Here is a 16,495-nt window from a genome sequence, read left to right on the forward strand (position 1 = left end):
GAGAATTCCTTCATGGGCTTACCATCGGAGTGTTGATCACCTTGTTTCACTGCTGCCAAGGAGAACTCTGTGCTGTGCAGCTCTGGTTAATTCATTTGTGATATTTAACACAAGTTGATAATAGCTGATTGCATCCATGCAGCCAGAACAGAACGTTTTTTGGCTTCAGGTCCTCCAGTAGTCCATTTACAGGCAAGTGGTGGTCTGTTGTTTCACACCCTGTTTGTCAGGCTGTTCTATTTTTCTGGAAACTGAGAGGGGCAAGGGACAGCAGCTGAATTCCTGTTTATTCATTTTTAATACTAAACTCGTCGATTGCTTACAGAGTGTTTTTGTAGGTGAAGATTGGTTTGTTTTTACTGTCCGTGTGGTTTTTTTAACAAGGATGCCAGGGATGGAGTGTGTCTCATGGTCTTTATCTTGTGTGTCCATGTGTGTGGTATAAATTGATTGTTCCAGGTGCCTTGCTAAATACATCTCAGGCTTTGGCTTGATGCACAAATAAGCATTTCTCTTTGCCTTAAATCTCTGTACTTATGGGTGACCAGTTCAGCTTAGGATGGAGATGGGGAGTCTGAAGCAGAATTTAGAACCATATCTCCTGTATGAATGTAGATCTTCTGTTTTTCTCCCACTAAAACTGCTTACAAAAATTTCTGGAAGAGGAGGCTTTTTAGCTCATGGAGCTGTATGTTCTGGAATGGAGCATCTATAGGAGAAGACTGTCTTCTCTTTCAGCTTATTTTATAAAAGTGCTTAAAGTGCTGCCTGTGCTCCAAGTGCTGCTTTCTTTTAGGACCGGAAGAAAGTAAGTTATTTGCATGTGGAGCTAAAATGCAAGCTGATAGTAAAGCACAGTAGTTTGAGGGTGTGGGTTCAATCACTGTCTGCTTTCCCACTCAGTAGTGAAAGCTCATTTTATAGGCATGTGTGTATCTTTATACTCAATTTTTTATCTTTAGCTTCTCCATTTTTTAGATGCCACTTGTTTTGCTCCCCTCCCTTTCCCCTCTCTCCTTACAGTAGATGACAAAATTAACCTAAATCTAAGCTGGTGACAAAGACCAAGAAATAACAGGATATACAAGTTTTGCCCTTTCTTTGCACAGTTATGTTTTTGCACTTCATTTTAATGGTGTTTTAATGTCTTTTGTGTTTTGTCAGTCAGTAGAGGTGTAGATCTAAATGAAGCTCGTTAAGTTCCCAGTTACTCAGTATCTGAAACGTTCCATGTGCACTTTATGCAGCACAGAAAATGATCTTACTTGCTCTGAAATAGTTAGCTGTCAGTCTCTGGAGCTGGCTTTTAGAAACTTTGCAAGTTCTTATGTCTGCTTTAACAAGTCTGTGTGCATATACAGAGTTAAAAAATAGATGGGTTTTTTTCTGGAAATGGCATAAGACTATTTCTTTTTCCTAAAGAGTCTTAGATTCTGTATGGAGGGACATTGGGAAAGGTGATCTGCTTGTGATCTTTGTGGTCCTGTGTCGTGCAGGTGATAACTTCCACTTTAAAAGTTCTTTTACTGTGTTTGTTTTGCCTTTGCACTTAGTCCTGGCTTTCTGTGTAGATTAAATCTTTATGGCCTGTTTCATTGCTGTTCATGCCTCCTTTTTAACCAGTTGCACGTCTTTTTTTTTTTTTTCTGAATGTGCTGAACAAAGATACTATAGAGGGGCTTGAGGTGGAGTCTTGCAATGTCACAGCTCTGCTGCTGTCTGTCTGTGCCACTTGTGAGTGTTCCATCTTCATCATGGTCAAGTCCAGAGAGTAGTTGGGACTAGAGAAGAGATGAATGGAAGGGAGAATGACTGGGCAGTGAGCTGAGTGGATTGAGTGTTTTGTGTAGAGAACTATTCTGAGATTGGTAAGCCCACAAGTTTACATTGCATGGCAAAGCTTTGCGGAGCATGGCCATTCAGAATTCACTCTGCCAGTTTGGGGATTTTCAAAGGCACCTGTATAAGTTGCAAAAAGCTTTGGCTTTTCTAGCTTGGAAAGGCAATATGTTTATGTAGAATGTAATTTTATAAACCCTGTACAACAGAGAGCATAAACAATTGCAGGTTACAGATTCTGCATCAGGTGTGAGAGCTTACAGGTTAGGCTTAGTTCTAAGTTTTGAGAAATACAGAGCTCATTGCTCTTATTTACCCTAGTGTCAAAAGTACCTATATGTGGTAAGTAGGAGCTGACAGAAAAAACTTGTCTGTGACAGCTATAATGTAGGAGCTGTAAATTCTGATAGACCCTGTTCCCCTTAGCACAGAGATCAGTTTATGTCTTCTTGAAGTAGTTTTTTTTTGCCTGTGGTTGTCTTCTTGCATCCTATTTTTCTGCTTCTTAGAGGGAGGTTTTGGCTCAGCCAGGAAGAAGAAAGCTCCTGTAGCTGGGGTGCTGGTATGTTCGGTGCTATGAATAGTCTAGGAGGTGTTGCAAGTTGCTAAATAGGAACTTGGCCCTGCCTTTCAGGGCAAGGTTGGAAGCTGTGAATCTGTACGGACATGGGTGCCTGCAGGATCAGTATTGGGAGCCTGTGGTGTTTGACCTGCTGCTCAGACGGGGGACAGAAGGGTTGTGCTCACCGTGTGAACAGAGCGAGTGTGTTTGCCACCTGGACACCTGCAGGGGCACCACTTGGTGACTTCACCATGTATGTTTTATTTGTATGGCCAAACTTTACGAGCAAAGATTTGAGAAGGGCTCTCCCCACGTGGGTGCCCTTCCAGCCTGGGCAGTGGATTTTTTAGGTGAGGCACAGCGTGCACAGAACTGGCCCCACTGTTTAAGTCCTGAGGTCCATCTACCACGGCCGAGCGAGCTTGGACAGTGACAGGGAAGTCCTCGGGACTGTCACAGCACCCGGTACTGACCGGGGCTGACCCTGCTGAGCATCCGAGTTCTGACGGGATGGGATGGCAGGGAGGCATTGAACTGCCAGGGAACGGTCCCGACTGAGACTTGAACTCACAATCTTGGGATTCAGAGTCCAGAGTGCTCTCCTTTACACCACAGGACTGCCCTTCACCATGCAGTGACTTGGGACATTGTGTGCAAGGTCTGTCCTGGTGTACACAAAGGATAATAAGCAAAATTCTTACACCTGAGGAAGACAGATGTACAGCACAGGTACAGGGTATGTCTAATTTGCCAGAAGCTTGCAATTAAAAGTTGCTGACTAGAAATCGATGCTGGTGTGTCATTTAGAGATGACTGTTAACAAATATACCATTAAGGTGGTCAGCAAACCAGCTCTCAATCTTTGTTTCTCTTTGTTCTGTAGGGATGAATATTTAAAGGATACTTAGGGATAGGCTGTGTGCTGTCAGTATACCCTGGTGAGCACTGTGATTCTGTTCCTAACCCCATCTCTGACATGTGGTATAACTTTGGATAGATCTCTTGTTCTCTTCCCTCTAAAGCAGAGAACTGTGTTGTCAGTCCCCTTTCCTTAGCTTTTTGAGGTCTGTGACTGAAGAATGATGTGTGTTTAAATGCAAGAGGAAAAGCTGCAATTTTTCTCACGATTTTTGCTTTAACTAGTGGTGTATTTGAGTCCAAAGGAATCTGCACTTGTTTGTGAGGCATAGCTCTTTACTGCTTTCCAATTCCTAAATTGGAGTCATGGTGCTTTCAGAAAGTCAAGACTTCCAATAAAAGCAATTACAACATAACCGTGTGTGCCAAAAAAATTAGCTTTAAATTGATAACCTCCCTCATTTATACTTTATGTTCTAGTTCAGTGTATGAGACCAGTGGGGTGCTCTGTTGTTTGCTGTGCTGAGCTTAACACTGCAGAGCTGTGCATCAGGCAGGGACTGGCTCCCTGTGCCTCAGTGGAGGCTGAGCTTTGGTGGTCGCTTCTGCTGTAACTGGTGAAGTGACTGTGAGAGGGTGGAGCTGCTCCACAGACCCTGAGAAGGAGGCATTTGTAACGTTCTGTTTTTGTTTGGATTTAGCGATGTAGAGCTTTAGTGTTACCTTTTTATAAATACTGTTAAGTGGAGTTGTTCCGCATGGATGTGGGGGAATTTGTCTTTTAAAGCGATGCTGTATGTTAACACTGACAGAGGGATGACTTGAAACCAGTGAACTGTGCTTTTGTGTAAATTTGCCATAAACCCCAAAAAAGATACAGATTCAGCTTGTAGTTCTCTTTCTTAAATATGTGCTTCAACTATTGCATCGGCCAGAATCTCATATTAATCTGTATGCTTTGAAGTCATGCTCCATTTTGATTTTCATATACTCTTGTGCTTGTTGCTGGGTGAACTGTCCATGTGCATGAGAAGTAACTCTAATCACAGAATTTATCTGAATTATTTATGTGAGTAAAGTCACACCTGTGCTTGCAGCTTTTGAGCTATGTAGAAGGTACAGTGCAATGCACTTGTAAGCACTGCCCACTGCATAAACAAACCCCCTCCCCCTTTTTTTCTTGTACTCTTATTCTTCCTTTCCTCTTGGTAACATAAGTAATACAAAGATTGCATGTTGGGTATAAATACAACTCCAGATTGAAATATTGTCTGAGTGGTCCAAACGTTTTTGCCTTGCAAATGAAGTAAAGGGAACTTTTTTGGTCCATGAACTGCAAATACTTAATTCCCAGGAGGTGACACAGACCACATTCTTGGGGAAAAGTGAGCAAGCAACAGCCTTAAAATCACAGCAACTGAGTTGGATCTACCTCAGTGTAACAGGAAATGTGCACACAGGACAGAATTTATTAGTGTATTGTGTCAAGGCGTATCAGAAGTGATCTGTAATGAGGCCTGTAATGTGCTGTCTCACTGGCATCTTAATTGTGGGTGAATTATTTCTAGACCCATGGCCAGGGAAGAAAGATACTCTATTCATTGCAGGCATGTGGGCTGTGACTGTCCTTCAGCATGTCCCCAGACATTGTCCAAAAGAAGTAAATAGAGCTGTTTGTCCAGAGCATTCATTTTGCATGGATCTATCTGTGCCTAAAATAAAGCAGACTGTGCTTACTTTTGAAGTGTCCAGGCATTCTTTTCACTCTTATGTGATGTGTCAAGCCATTTATGGGGAAAATTGGGTTTTGAACTAGCTGTCATTTGCCAAAAATTGCTGCTAAGCCTTCTGAATTTTGGTGGAAAGATGCATTTGTGTGCCAAGCAGTCCACTTGTATCAGTATGTGCACTGCTATTGTAGCAATTAGAGAGCAAACCAGTTCAGCCTGCCTTTCAGAGGTGTTTGTTTTAAATGGCATTAGCAAACTGCTTTGAGCAAGGGTGGTTTTAAAGCAGCTTTCAGAGACTCGATGAATTCAGTTTAAAGAGGCTGAAGTGTAAGCCATGAGCCCAGGACTCAAATATAGGGGTCCTTAATTCTGTTGTAGGTCAGATCTTTAAATTTCTTTTGGACCTGCAGTGTTTTGGAGTTGCGGAAAGGGGAAAGAGTGAAGGATAAGCAAGGTAGATTTTCAGTCCGATTTAAACGATGATGGCAACTTCCTCCTTTCAAAATGCAGGGTTTGTGCCCTGCAAGGTTGAAATTTGGGTCAGCTGCAACCCAAGGAATCCAGCTAATGAAAATACTTCTAGGCAGGGACCTGGAAATTTGCTAGCAAAGGAAGTGGTGGGGAGGTGTGTGATGGAACTGAAAAAGGCCATGAGTGAAAGGATCACATGAAAGGGGTTGGTATGGCAACACATCTAAAAGAAATGGAAAAAATCTGTAGAAGAACAGTTACAAAGCTGCTTAATGAATAATACTTATTTTTACTTAGTCTACTGTTGGTTTATGGCCATGGAACAATGTGCTTGAGTAGCTGATCTTCTGTATCTTGTTTGTGGTGCTTATTTTTATTTCAGTATACTGTTGCCACACTCGCTCTCTTGGTGTGAGTGGTTATAACACTGATGCCAAGGTTATAGTTCTTGTTCAGATACAACTCAGATAACAGTGATTGTAACAAAGGATAACAGCAGGGGAGAGCTATAGAGGCTGTTTCTTCTTCCTGAAGCATGTTGTTTCATTACCTGTCTTACTACGTGTGCAGCCTAATATTATTCGTTTCATTTATTTAAAATAAAAGCTGAAGATAAATAAGGCAGCTAAAACTTCTGCGGGCCTGAAGAGGAATAGTGTAAAACTGCTGGAGTTTTGTTTGATTGGTTGTGGGGATTTTTTAATTATTCGACAGTAGATGAGCTGCTTGGGTGTTTAGCAAACTGGTGATGGGAGAAGTAAATCCCGTAAACTGAAAGAGACTGTGTTGTCATGCACAGAAAACTTTCAGAAATATTTCTGCTACTTCTGTATGATTAGAGGTCTCCTTGTGTTTAAACTTGGTCCATCCTATATACTTGTGTGTGCATATATGCACATGTATATGTATGTATGAGTAAGGTTTTTGACTGTACAGGCATCTGGAAAAAGGCACATGGAGTCAGAAGCAGGTCTTGTGTCTGTAGGAGCACGTGTTAGCACATGGAAAAGAAAAGGAATGAATGGAGGGATGTGTTTTTAAAGCAGAACAAATATGTGATTTCATCTGTTGCCTCTTGTGAAACTTTCGATTTCTGTTACTGGCCTTTGATATGATGAGTGTTTTGCTACACTTGCTTAAACCTTTGGTTCGATAGTCTGACTTGTTGAAGAAGGGAGGAAACACACTGCCTTTAGTGACAACAGAGGATGGTGGCTTGTGAGGCACAGCAGCACCCCAGGCATTGATTTAGTGTTGCTGTTACAACAGGGTTCTAAATCAGGTGCAGTGTCAGGAGATGGTTTACCTACCAGTGTGCCTGTAGCTCGCCCGAGCCGCGCTCTGTGTCCCTGTGGCGGCCCGAGCCGCGCTCTGTGTCCCTGTGGCGGCCCGAGCCCCGCTCTGTGTCCCCGTGGCGGCCCGAGCCCCGCTCTGTGTCCCCGTGGCGGCCCGAGCCGCGCTCTGTGTCCCCGTGGCGGCCCGAGCCGCGCTCTGTGTCCCCGTGGCGGCCCGAGCCGCGCTCTGTGTCCCCGTGGCGGCCCGAGCCGCGCTCTGTGTCCCCGTGGCGGCCCGAGCCCCGCTCTGTGTCCCCGTGGCGGCCCGAGCCCCGCTCTGTGTCCCCGTGGCGGCCCGAGCCCCGCTCTGTGTCCCCGTGGCGGCCCGAGCCCCGCTCTGTGTCCCCGTGGCGGCCCGAGCCCCGCTCTGTGTCCCCGTGGCGGCCCGAGCCCCGCGCTGTGTCCCCGTGGCGGCCCGAGCCCCGCGCTGTGTCCCCGTGGCGGCCCGAGCCCCGCGCTGTGTCCCCGTGGCGGCCCGAGCCCCGCGCTGTGTCCCCGTGGCGGCCCGAGCCCCGCGCTGTGTCCCCGTGGCGGCCCGAGCCCCGCGCTGTGTCCCCGTGGCGGCCCGAGCCCCGCGCTGTGTCCCCGTGGCGGCCCGAGCCCCGCGCTGTGTCCCCGTGGCGGCCCGAGCCCCGCGCTGTGTCCCCGTGGCGGCCCGAGCCCCGCGCTGTGTCCCCGTGGCGGCCCGAGCCCCGCGCTGTGTCCCCGTGGCGGCCCGAGCCCCGCGCTGTGTCCCCGTGGCGGCCCGAGCCCCGCGCTGTGTCCCCGTGGCGGCCCGAGCCCCGCGCTGTGTCCCCGTGGCGGCCCGAGCCCCGCGCTGTGTCCCCGTGGCGGCCCGAGCCCCGCGCTGTGTCCCCGTGGCGGCCCGAGCCCCGCGCTGTGTCCCCGTGGCGGCCCGAGCCCCGCTCTGTGTCCCCGTGGCGGCCCGAGCCCCGCTCTGTGTCCCCGTGGCGGCCCGAGCCCCGCTCTGTGTCCCCGTGGCGGCCCGAGCCCCGCTCTGTGTCCCCGTGGCGGCCCGAGCCCCGCTCTCTCTCCCTGTGGCGGCCCGAGCCCCGCTCTCTCTCCCTGTGGCGGCCCGAGCCCCGCTCTCCGCCCGCACAAGCCGCTCTGCCTGCTGTGCAGACCATGCCCAGTGTCTGAGGATGGCCTCCTCATGCTGAAAGGTGTGAGTGTTTTCCAGGGGTTCATTCAACTGTGAGAAGCTTATTAAGCCAGAACTGTGACCCTGCCTATTTTTGGAAAATGGCTCACTATTAACACTTGTCAACCCTCTTCAGTCCAGGTTAGGGGCCCTCTGACAGCTTGCTGACTTGTCTGTATTCCCTGGCCCCAGTGACCTACTTTACTAGCACGAGATGATGAATCCTTAGGGGACAAGTCAAGTACAGACTTTGTACACTTGCACTAATTCTGTTTAAAACCACTCCCTAAATCTGTTTCTGATAGAGCTTGCTTACACTATTTACTTACTGATTTATTAGGGGCATGAAAAGAACTTGCCTCAGGGGGAAAAGTAATCCCTTTCCTACTGTCCATGCTGTGTATTAACAGAAGTGTGGTATTGGGGAGAGTATCAGCCTTCTCAGAAGTGCGTGTTTCCTCTGTCTCAGTTTTTCTGTCTCATGCCCTTGCTTGTGCTTATTGCTTTTTCATTGAAGGAAAAAGGTAATATTCCTAATTCTTTGTTATTTTTTGTGTGTATTCTTTTACCTTCTTGATTATCTAGCATGTATTTTCTTTCATGCTTTCTCCTTCTGGTTGTGGTAACCAACCAACTTGTCCTGCTAAATGTAGGATCTGCAGAATTAGATAATCTGCTGTGCATGGAAAATGGGCCTGATAACATGGAAGTCAGAAGGGTATTAGTAGGAATGTGCCCGGTGCAGTGTCTTGTAGCCAAATCTGTACAGGGTCCTCCTTGCTTGTTGATATATTTAGCAATGGAGGGTTGAATGCACATTATGCAATGTATGTTTTTCACTTGTGGTTGCATTTGCTTCCCTGAAATTTTGTTGGAAGATTTATTTTTTAAAAAAATGCACATTTAGCATATTGTGTCACTTCATGCCAAGATCTTCAGCTGTTTGTGGGTGAAAGGAGGATATGGTTTTAGTATTGTTGGATAGGAAGAGTCCATGTTAAAAGTGGATGTTTTTGTGTCTGTTGTCTGAGTGTGCACTGATCTATATTGCATTACTTTTGCTGCCCTTTTTGGGAGGGAGGGAGGGAGCTTTTTTGCATTCAAGCTTTCCTGTGCTGCTACTACTTGGGCCACAAAAGCACTTATTTCTTACCAGTGGCAACCTTTGAATGGTTTCATTTCAGCTGGGACAGTACTGGGTTCTTGGCTGGTTTCTTTGCCTGCCTCTGAATTGCAGGGATTGCCAGCAAATGCTTCAAGTTAGATCCATGTGGAAATTTCCAGTGTGAAGATGTGGGGGTAAAAAACACTTCCTTACCTGACAGGCAACTTTTGAGTTTAAAAGTGTGTTATACACGATGTTAAAACCAACCCTAGTGATTAAACTGTGGAGAGATTCAGGAGTAACACTTTACAGGTCTGGAGCGCATGGGGAGGTTTTGTAAAGAGAACCACAGAATAATGACATACTTAGGCTTGATTTTTATTTTTACAGCTAACCTACTAAGCCCAGATTCATTGTAAACACTTGACTGTCCTTCTAGCACCATACCTAAAGCACGTGTAACACTGCCTGGCTGCAGTGGTTGTTCCTGATTTTGATCACTGAGTAACAGTTGTTGAACAAATATCCCAGTAACTGGGCTTTACTCTGCGTTTGGATAATAACCTGTCTCTGAAATTCAGCTCTAGGAATCCATTCATTTAATCTGTGATTGCAGCAAAATTGTGTACTTAGCCAGAAATTTCGCTTTAGCAATCCACTCTTCTCCTGCATGACTGTCTCACAGAGGTGTCTGCTGTTATCAGGCTTTGTGTTTCCCAGGAAGGTAACTGGATCCAGTTGCCTGTGGTCTGCAGCTGAGTATAATGCTGTGTGTACTGTTGACTTGGGATCACTTGTACCACATCAGAGTATTAATGTTTAGAGTTGAAGTGCATGTGTGCATGTTGACAGGTTATCTTCTAAAAATTAATTGATACTCTCTACCTACCTAGGAAATAACTTAAATATGTGGGCGTAGACTAGTACTTGATACCTATTGCAGCTAGAACACTTTGTTTTCTCCAAATCATTATAGAGATTCTGGTATGGGTAAAGTAGAACCTTTAGTCAACATCTTGTGGCAACTGAATGTCTCAGTAAAGATGGGAGCCAGCCCTGGAACTGTGACCCTGACTGTGCTTAAGAGATGTAGAAGATGAGTGAAATGAACAGCTGAAAAATTCCCTTGCAAAATGGTTTTACATCCTGGCCACTCCTGGTTTTCTTTTACATGAACCACAATGATGAGGGAGAGCTGGTGTCCTAAGCCTGAGCTTGGTTCTAGGCTTAGGCAAAGGAGTTCATGGAAATTCCTCTTCTGAGACACTCTGTCGTGCATCTTACGGTGCTGAATTTGTATTTAAAGACACAGAAATTGCATGAGCTGTTAAAATCTGAGATGGAGTGCCCCCTGAAAAGAAGAGGGACTGAGTCAAAAATTCAGCACTTTGCAAATGCTGTGGTTGGTAGGTGTTCTGAGTGTGCTTAAGTTTCCAGTTAAAAGTAGCAGAGTGAGTTGAGGATGGAGCAGACCACCTTTGGAGGACAGACAAGGCTTAGTCATTGGTGTGGGAGTGAAGAAAGTCAGCTATGTAAAATGAGCAGGCTCCAGGGCAGGAATGGAATGTGACAGTGCATTTCATCAGTGCTATCAGGCTCCATGAGCATGTTCCAGGGTCTCATATAATTAGAGGTTAAATGCTAATGTTTTTAGTCTTGTTCTCACACCTGGAAGGAGTCAAGACCATCTTTGCTGTGTTTACTGACATTTATCTGTCTTTGATTTCCCTGGTCAGTAGTTACTTGTGTATTTATGTGGAGGCTGGAAAGTTATCCTAACTCATGGACACCTGTAAGGAGAGTTCTCTCTTTGCCTGGTAATGTGAGCTGTCATTCAGGCTGTGTCCTGTGCCAGCTGCAAACAGGTTCCCATGGGGGCTGGTTGCCAAAGCGGAAAGAGATGTGTTGGGGATATGCTACTGGCTCTTAGGTGACTTGAAACTCATTGCAAACTTGCTCCTTGACATCTTGCCTCCCTGCCCTGACTCTTTCTTTTTATCTTTCAGCACGGAAAGACATCAGTCATGGCGGGTGATGCCATCATGGTCATGAGAGGCTTGATGAAGCTCAGTAAGGCAATCGTAGAAACCCAGGCAGGGCAGCTTCGGCAGGTGCTGCTCGGGGGCGACGCAGTTACCATTGCAAGGACTCTCCAGGCCACTGCTGAGGAACAGTTCAGTTCTGCCCTGGGGAAAGTGCAGGTAAGCAAAGCTCTTTGTGCACAGTCTAATCTGATAATTTGCTTTTCCTCCAGGTACTGTTTTGGTTTTGTTGTGTGAGTGACGAGGAACTCTCATTGCAAAGGAGAATGTAGCTCTCAAGTGCTGGATCAACAATACAAATGTTGCAATACTCTGGGAAACCTTTGGGATCTGTGGTGTGCTATAGATATGTGGACAGGAATGGGAGGGAATGTTGCTGCAGTGCGTTTGTTTCCATTACTGAGTGTTTAAGATGTACTGAAAATAAAAAATGCTCTGTTCACCTCATCATGTCAAAGATCAAGCTCTTGCTAGGATTGGCAAGAGGCTTTGTTATTTCAAGTCTCCTTTAAACTTCAGGCATTGATTACTACTCTTTGCCTAAGTGAATGAGCTCTTTAACAGGGGATTGGATTTATCTCAGTCTGCTCTCTCTCTTGGCAGAATTGGTGATGTTTCTCAGGGTCAGGTGTTTGCATGTTCATCACACAGCCCAGGCTGGATTTTCAGAACTAATTTTCAAATGAGGAACAAAAGGATAGCCAGACTTTTTTTTTCCCCTTGTCACCAGAGATGTGGATAGATTTATAAGAGCTTCACATTTGCTGTGTTGCCATCTCTTAAAATCTTGCAGCTTGTCTGAGGAACTTCTCTTTATTAAAAATGATCATCTTTTATCCTCCTTTAGAAAGACAATGTAGCTCAGATCATCTTTTGTGAAGCAGAAACTAATGAATAAGGTTTTGATGGTTTTTTTATGGAAAGACCATAGACCATCATGGCAATCTGTAGCTTCAGTCTCAGAATCTGGGTCTATGTTTTCCTGGTTCTATTTAACCTTGCAGTAGAACTAATGTGTGTGTTTGTTTATGAGCGTGTGTTTTGTCTTGCCATTGTCCTCCTTTTGCACCTTGGGAGAGATGACAATCTCCTGTTTCTGTGCTTGTTTCTCTGCACAAGAGAGGCCCCATGAGCACAGCTGCAGAACCCTTGCCCTGCAGTCTGTATTGAGTTGCAAGAGAAGCTGTTGCCAAAGCAGGGCTTGCTAAGAAATCTAAAGCTACTGCATTTTCTGTTTTGAAGAGAGGACAGCTTCTACATTAAGTGACAGGGCTTTAGCTGTTTGACATGCTTTTAAAAATGTAAGTATGGAAGTAGAGAGGCCTTCTTGCTTGAAATCATTGGTCAGTATTGTGGCCACAGTCCCCATCTGTAAACATACTTCTCCTTGTTGCTGTGATGTTGAAGTTCAAAATAGCATGAGACTGCTGAATAACAGGAAAGACCAGGTTCTGGTTTTTTTCTGCAGAGAAGGGAAATTTAATTAGTGTTTAGGAAAGAGCTTGAAATATGCTGCCTGCTGGCGTGACCACAGCAGGATTTAAACTCCTGTTGGTTGGCTGTAATAGTCATCAGTTATTCCAGAGTATTGTGACTGCTGAGATAGGTAACTAGAATATGCCAAGTTAAAAGTAAATAGGAGATAATGCTCTGCTGCTGACTTTAATTTATTTATTTTTTCTATATTGAAAAGTGGTGAGAAATATCTGGACTTAGTGGGGCAACTTTTGAAGGTCAGAGCATAAGAGAGAAGACTGTCAGGAGAAGGTTGCCTTGAGTGTTGCTGTGCCTGATGCTGCTATCCTTGCTTCAGGCACAGAATTTTATTTATTTTTGAATGACAGTAGGCCCTGCCATAGTTCAGTGGTTGAATAATGCAATGGGTTTTGCAGTTGGTAGTGCCATGGCTGTGAAAGGCTAAGCTTACTCTGCCTGTACGTAGCTATCTGTTTCTGCTTTGGCTGGCTTTGGTCTTGAAAAGGCTGATGTTGCATGATTAGGGACAGGGTGGGAGGAGAGAGCATGGTAAAGGGAGAAACTGAATGTTACGAGGTTTTGGTTTTTGTTATTTCTCCTAAGTACATCTTGTGGGGTATTGCAAGTCCCGTCACCTGTTGTTTCTGAGCACTGTGTTGCTTTAGTGACCCTTCCTGGCAGTGTGTGTACAATAAAGCATCTCCAGTTACGGGTATTTGAGAAGCTGTTAACTAATTTGACCTATTAGTGGAGTTAAAAGACTGACAGGAATTCCAGGTGTTCAGTGTCTCCTTCTTCTTGTCTCTTACTGTGAATGTCTGCAGTGTCAGTGCCTCTGCAAATTGCTGTGGAGGCAGGACAGCCTAGCTGGATGCCCGTCTTGAGATTCATGGATTGGGAGGGAGCAGGTTTTAAGTTATATTCTGTAAATATTTGTTATTGTTTGCAGGAACTAGGCAAACAGCAGGAGAACTTCACTGATCTCACTGAGGATTTTGGGAAAGACTATAACTTCTCAGCTCGAGAACCATCAGATGCTCCAATGGACTTCTCCACTGCCCCAGGCAAACCTCACGAACACAGCGGTGAAGGCCCTGCTTACTCTTACACAACAAATGGACCTTTCAGAAGTGTTGATGAGACTGGAGATTCTGGCATGGGTCAGAAGCCTTTCCCTCCCAAAATGGATGCAAGGTTATTTGGAGGCATTAGGGACCCTGGAAATCCTTTTGCTACTGCCTTTGGACAAAATAGGGCTTTTCACCAAGATCATTCCTCTGTTGGTGGGTTAACAGCTGAAGATATTGATAAAGCCAGACAGGCCAAAACAGGTTCAGAGCAGAAACCCTACAAACAGATGGTATGTTCTTTTAATTAAGGATTCTCAGTACTGGGGTTTCTGAACTGGATTGCTCTTACTCACCTTCTCCTGTGTTTCTCACATATCTTCCTCTTCTAATATTCCCTTTTATGGAGGAAGAAGAGGGAAGTATCAGTGCTCATTAGCTCTGATCTCTGTGATATTTGTTCTGTCAATAGCTTTTCAGCCTCTCTTTTCACAGTTGCTTCTCTGTCAGATAATCTGATGTGAGAGGATGTTTATAAAGCATACATAGGGTTAGGCTTCCATTGTATATTAACAGGAGATCTCCTTTCTTTCACTGAATTATGAGGACTCATAATGCATAAATTACATATTTATTGATATATGTTACAGCAGAACTCACAGTGGAGATACTTGCCATCTGTTCTGACCTTCTGCCTCCTTCCCCAAAGCCATGATCAGATGCTACTGTTGGTGCTCTCACTCAGGATATTGCTTCTGCTGCTCCACATGTTCATAGAATCATAGGATCAATTGGATTGAAAAAGACCTCTGAGATCATCAAGTCCAACCCTTGGTCCAACTCCAGTCCGTTTACCAGATCATGGCACTCAGTGCCACGGCCAAGCTCAGTTTAAAAACCTCCAGGGTTGGGAATCCACCACCTCTCTGGGCAGGCCATTCCAGTGCCTGATTACTCTCTCTGGAAAGAATTTTTTTCTCATCTCCAACTTGAATTTCCCCTGGCAGAGCTTAAGCCTGTGCCCCCTTGTCTTATTGCTGAGTGCCTGGGAGAAGAGACTAACCCCCACCTGGCTAGAACTTCCCTTCAGGTAGTTCTAGACAGTGATGAGGTCACCTCTGAGCCTCCTCTTCTCCAGGCTAAACACCCCCAGCTCCCTCAGCCTCTCCCCATAGGACTTGTGTTCCAGTCCCTTCACCAGCCTTGTTGCTCTTCTCTGGCCCCGCTCCAGCCCCTCAATATCTTTCCTGAACTGAGGGGCCCAGAACTGAACACAACACTCAAGGTGTGGCCTCACCAATGCAGAGTACAGGGGAAGGATCACTTCCCTGGTCCTGCTGGCCACTCTTTTTTTTGATACAGGACAGGATCCTATTGGCCTTCTTGGCCACCTGGGCGCACTATTGGCTCACGTTGAGCTTCCTGTCAACATGTTGTGCATGGGCTAATTGTCTACAGTACTGGGAACAAGATAACCTTCCACACACTCCCTGTGTGCAAGGGAGTTTGGGTTAGCATTGCACAGCTTCTCTAAGTTAAAAATATAAGGGTTGCTGAGTTGAAAGTGAAAATGGGGGTTCTAAACATGGTTATCAGCTCTTCTGTCTTTCCCACCTGTCTCCTCTGCTTAGTGTGCGTTTCAGTTCAGAGTGTGTCTGTTCTACACTGTATTCACTTGAAAATCAACAGATACAAGGTTGTCTGTAGCCAAGAGCTTTTCAAGTGCTCTGAGTTGTGCTTTGTCTTTGCAGGTGTCTGACCACGTGCCCAGTTAATCTGTGTATTTCTTGTTCTGTTTTCCTTTCCCCTCTCCCTGCTGCAGCTCAGCGAGCGGGCCCGGGAGAGGAAGGTTCCCGTCACACGGATCGGACGGCTCGCCAACTTCGGAGGTCAGTTTGCACACCCACACTGGCCATGTCACCACCCTGGCACGTACAGCTGAGGGCTGGCTGTGACAGTGCTCCTGCTCAGGCATTGGGTGGTTCTGTTTTCTGGCTAAGCTTGCCATAGGAAGGTGCTTTCCCACAAACAGCTGGTTAGGTCAGAGCTTGACTGGGGCTTTTCCATTACAATTAAGAGTGTACAGCAGATGACCCTGAGATTAGCTCACTTGGTTAAAACTTGGTTGTAATAATGCCAGGGTCATGGCTTCAATCCCCTATGTGGGCCATTGACTTAAGAGTTGGACTCGATGATCCTTGTGAGTCCCTTCCAACTCAGAATAGTCTGTGATTCTGTGATTTGGGAGTGCGTAGTAGAGCTGCACATCTTCATGCTGACACATACTGGATTCTGTTTTAAGGAGACTAAGGTGCAGGTTGTTCCCCAGCCTGAAGAAAATACCCTGGTCCTGTGCCTGTAACTTCACTTCACTGAGCAAACTCTCCTCCAGGTCCCTACAGTGTGTGGTTACTGTCCAGCAGAGACAGCTGGAGCAGCTGTCTATTTTACATAATCTTTTCTCAACATTATCCTTGCTATTTCTCTGAGCAGTGGTTGAATATGAAACATATCCTTTTGGTTTTGCTCTTTGAGGTTGGGGGGATGATAATAGTCAAGGTTTGATTTACTTAGTCATTGCTTATAAACTGTCTTCTCACAGAAAATATGTAAATCCTATTCTGAGTTTGTAAACTCCAGGTGGCTGAAGCCCAAGTGAATTTTACTTGCAGAATGGGACTTACTATGTCAAAGAGCAGCTAAATATCTTAAAATATATTAACAGGTAATGCTTATCTAATGTCTTATATCCAAAGCCATTGAAGGACTTAAGATATTCCTAAGAAAAAGGAAACTATCATGGTATGGGAGGTGGAAAGATGAACCCAGCTAGTCTTACTTAGCTAATCATTAGGTGAGTAGTTTCTTTG

General features: G+C 45.5%; 1 protein-coding gene across 2 annotated transcripts in view; it reads left to right on the forward strand.

Annotated features, from left to right (window-relative positions):
- Positions 1–16,495, forward strand: part of COQ8A (coenzyme Q8A) — a 44,083-nt gene that overhangs the window by 2,196 nt on the left and 25,392 nt on the right. For both annotated transcript variants that reach the window (XM_071579778.1, XM_071579786.1), the window contains exons 2-4: positions 11,047–11,241; positions 13,508–13,918; positions 15,448–15,514. In XM_071579778.1, the coding sequence (XP_071435879.1) occupies positions 11,065–11,241; positions 13,508–13,918; positions 15,448–15,514 (655 nt within the window). In that variant the 5' untranslated portion in view covers positions 11,047–11,064. The remainder of the gene's footprint in view (positions 1–11,046; positions 11,242–13,507; positions 13,919–15,447; positions 15,515–16,495) is intronic.

This window comes from Pithys albifrons, chromosome 2 (assembly GCF_047495875.1).
Source record: "Pithys albifrons albifrons isolate INPA30051 chromosome 2, PitAlb_v1, whole genome shotgun sequence".
Taxonomy (NCBI): domain Eukaryota; kingdom Metazoa; phylum Chordata; class Aves; order Passeriformes; family Thamnophilidae; genus Pithys; species Pithys albifrons.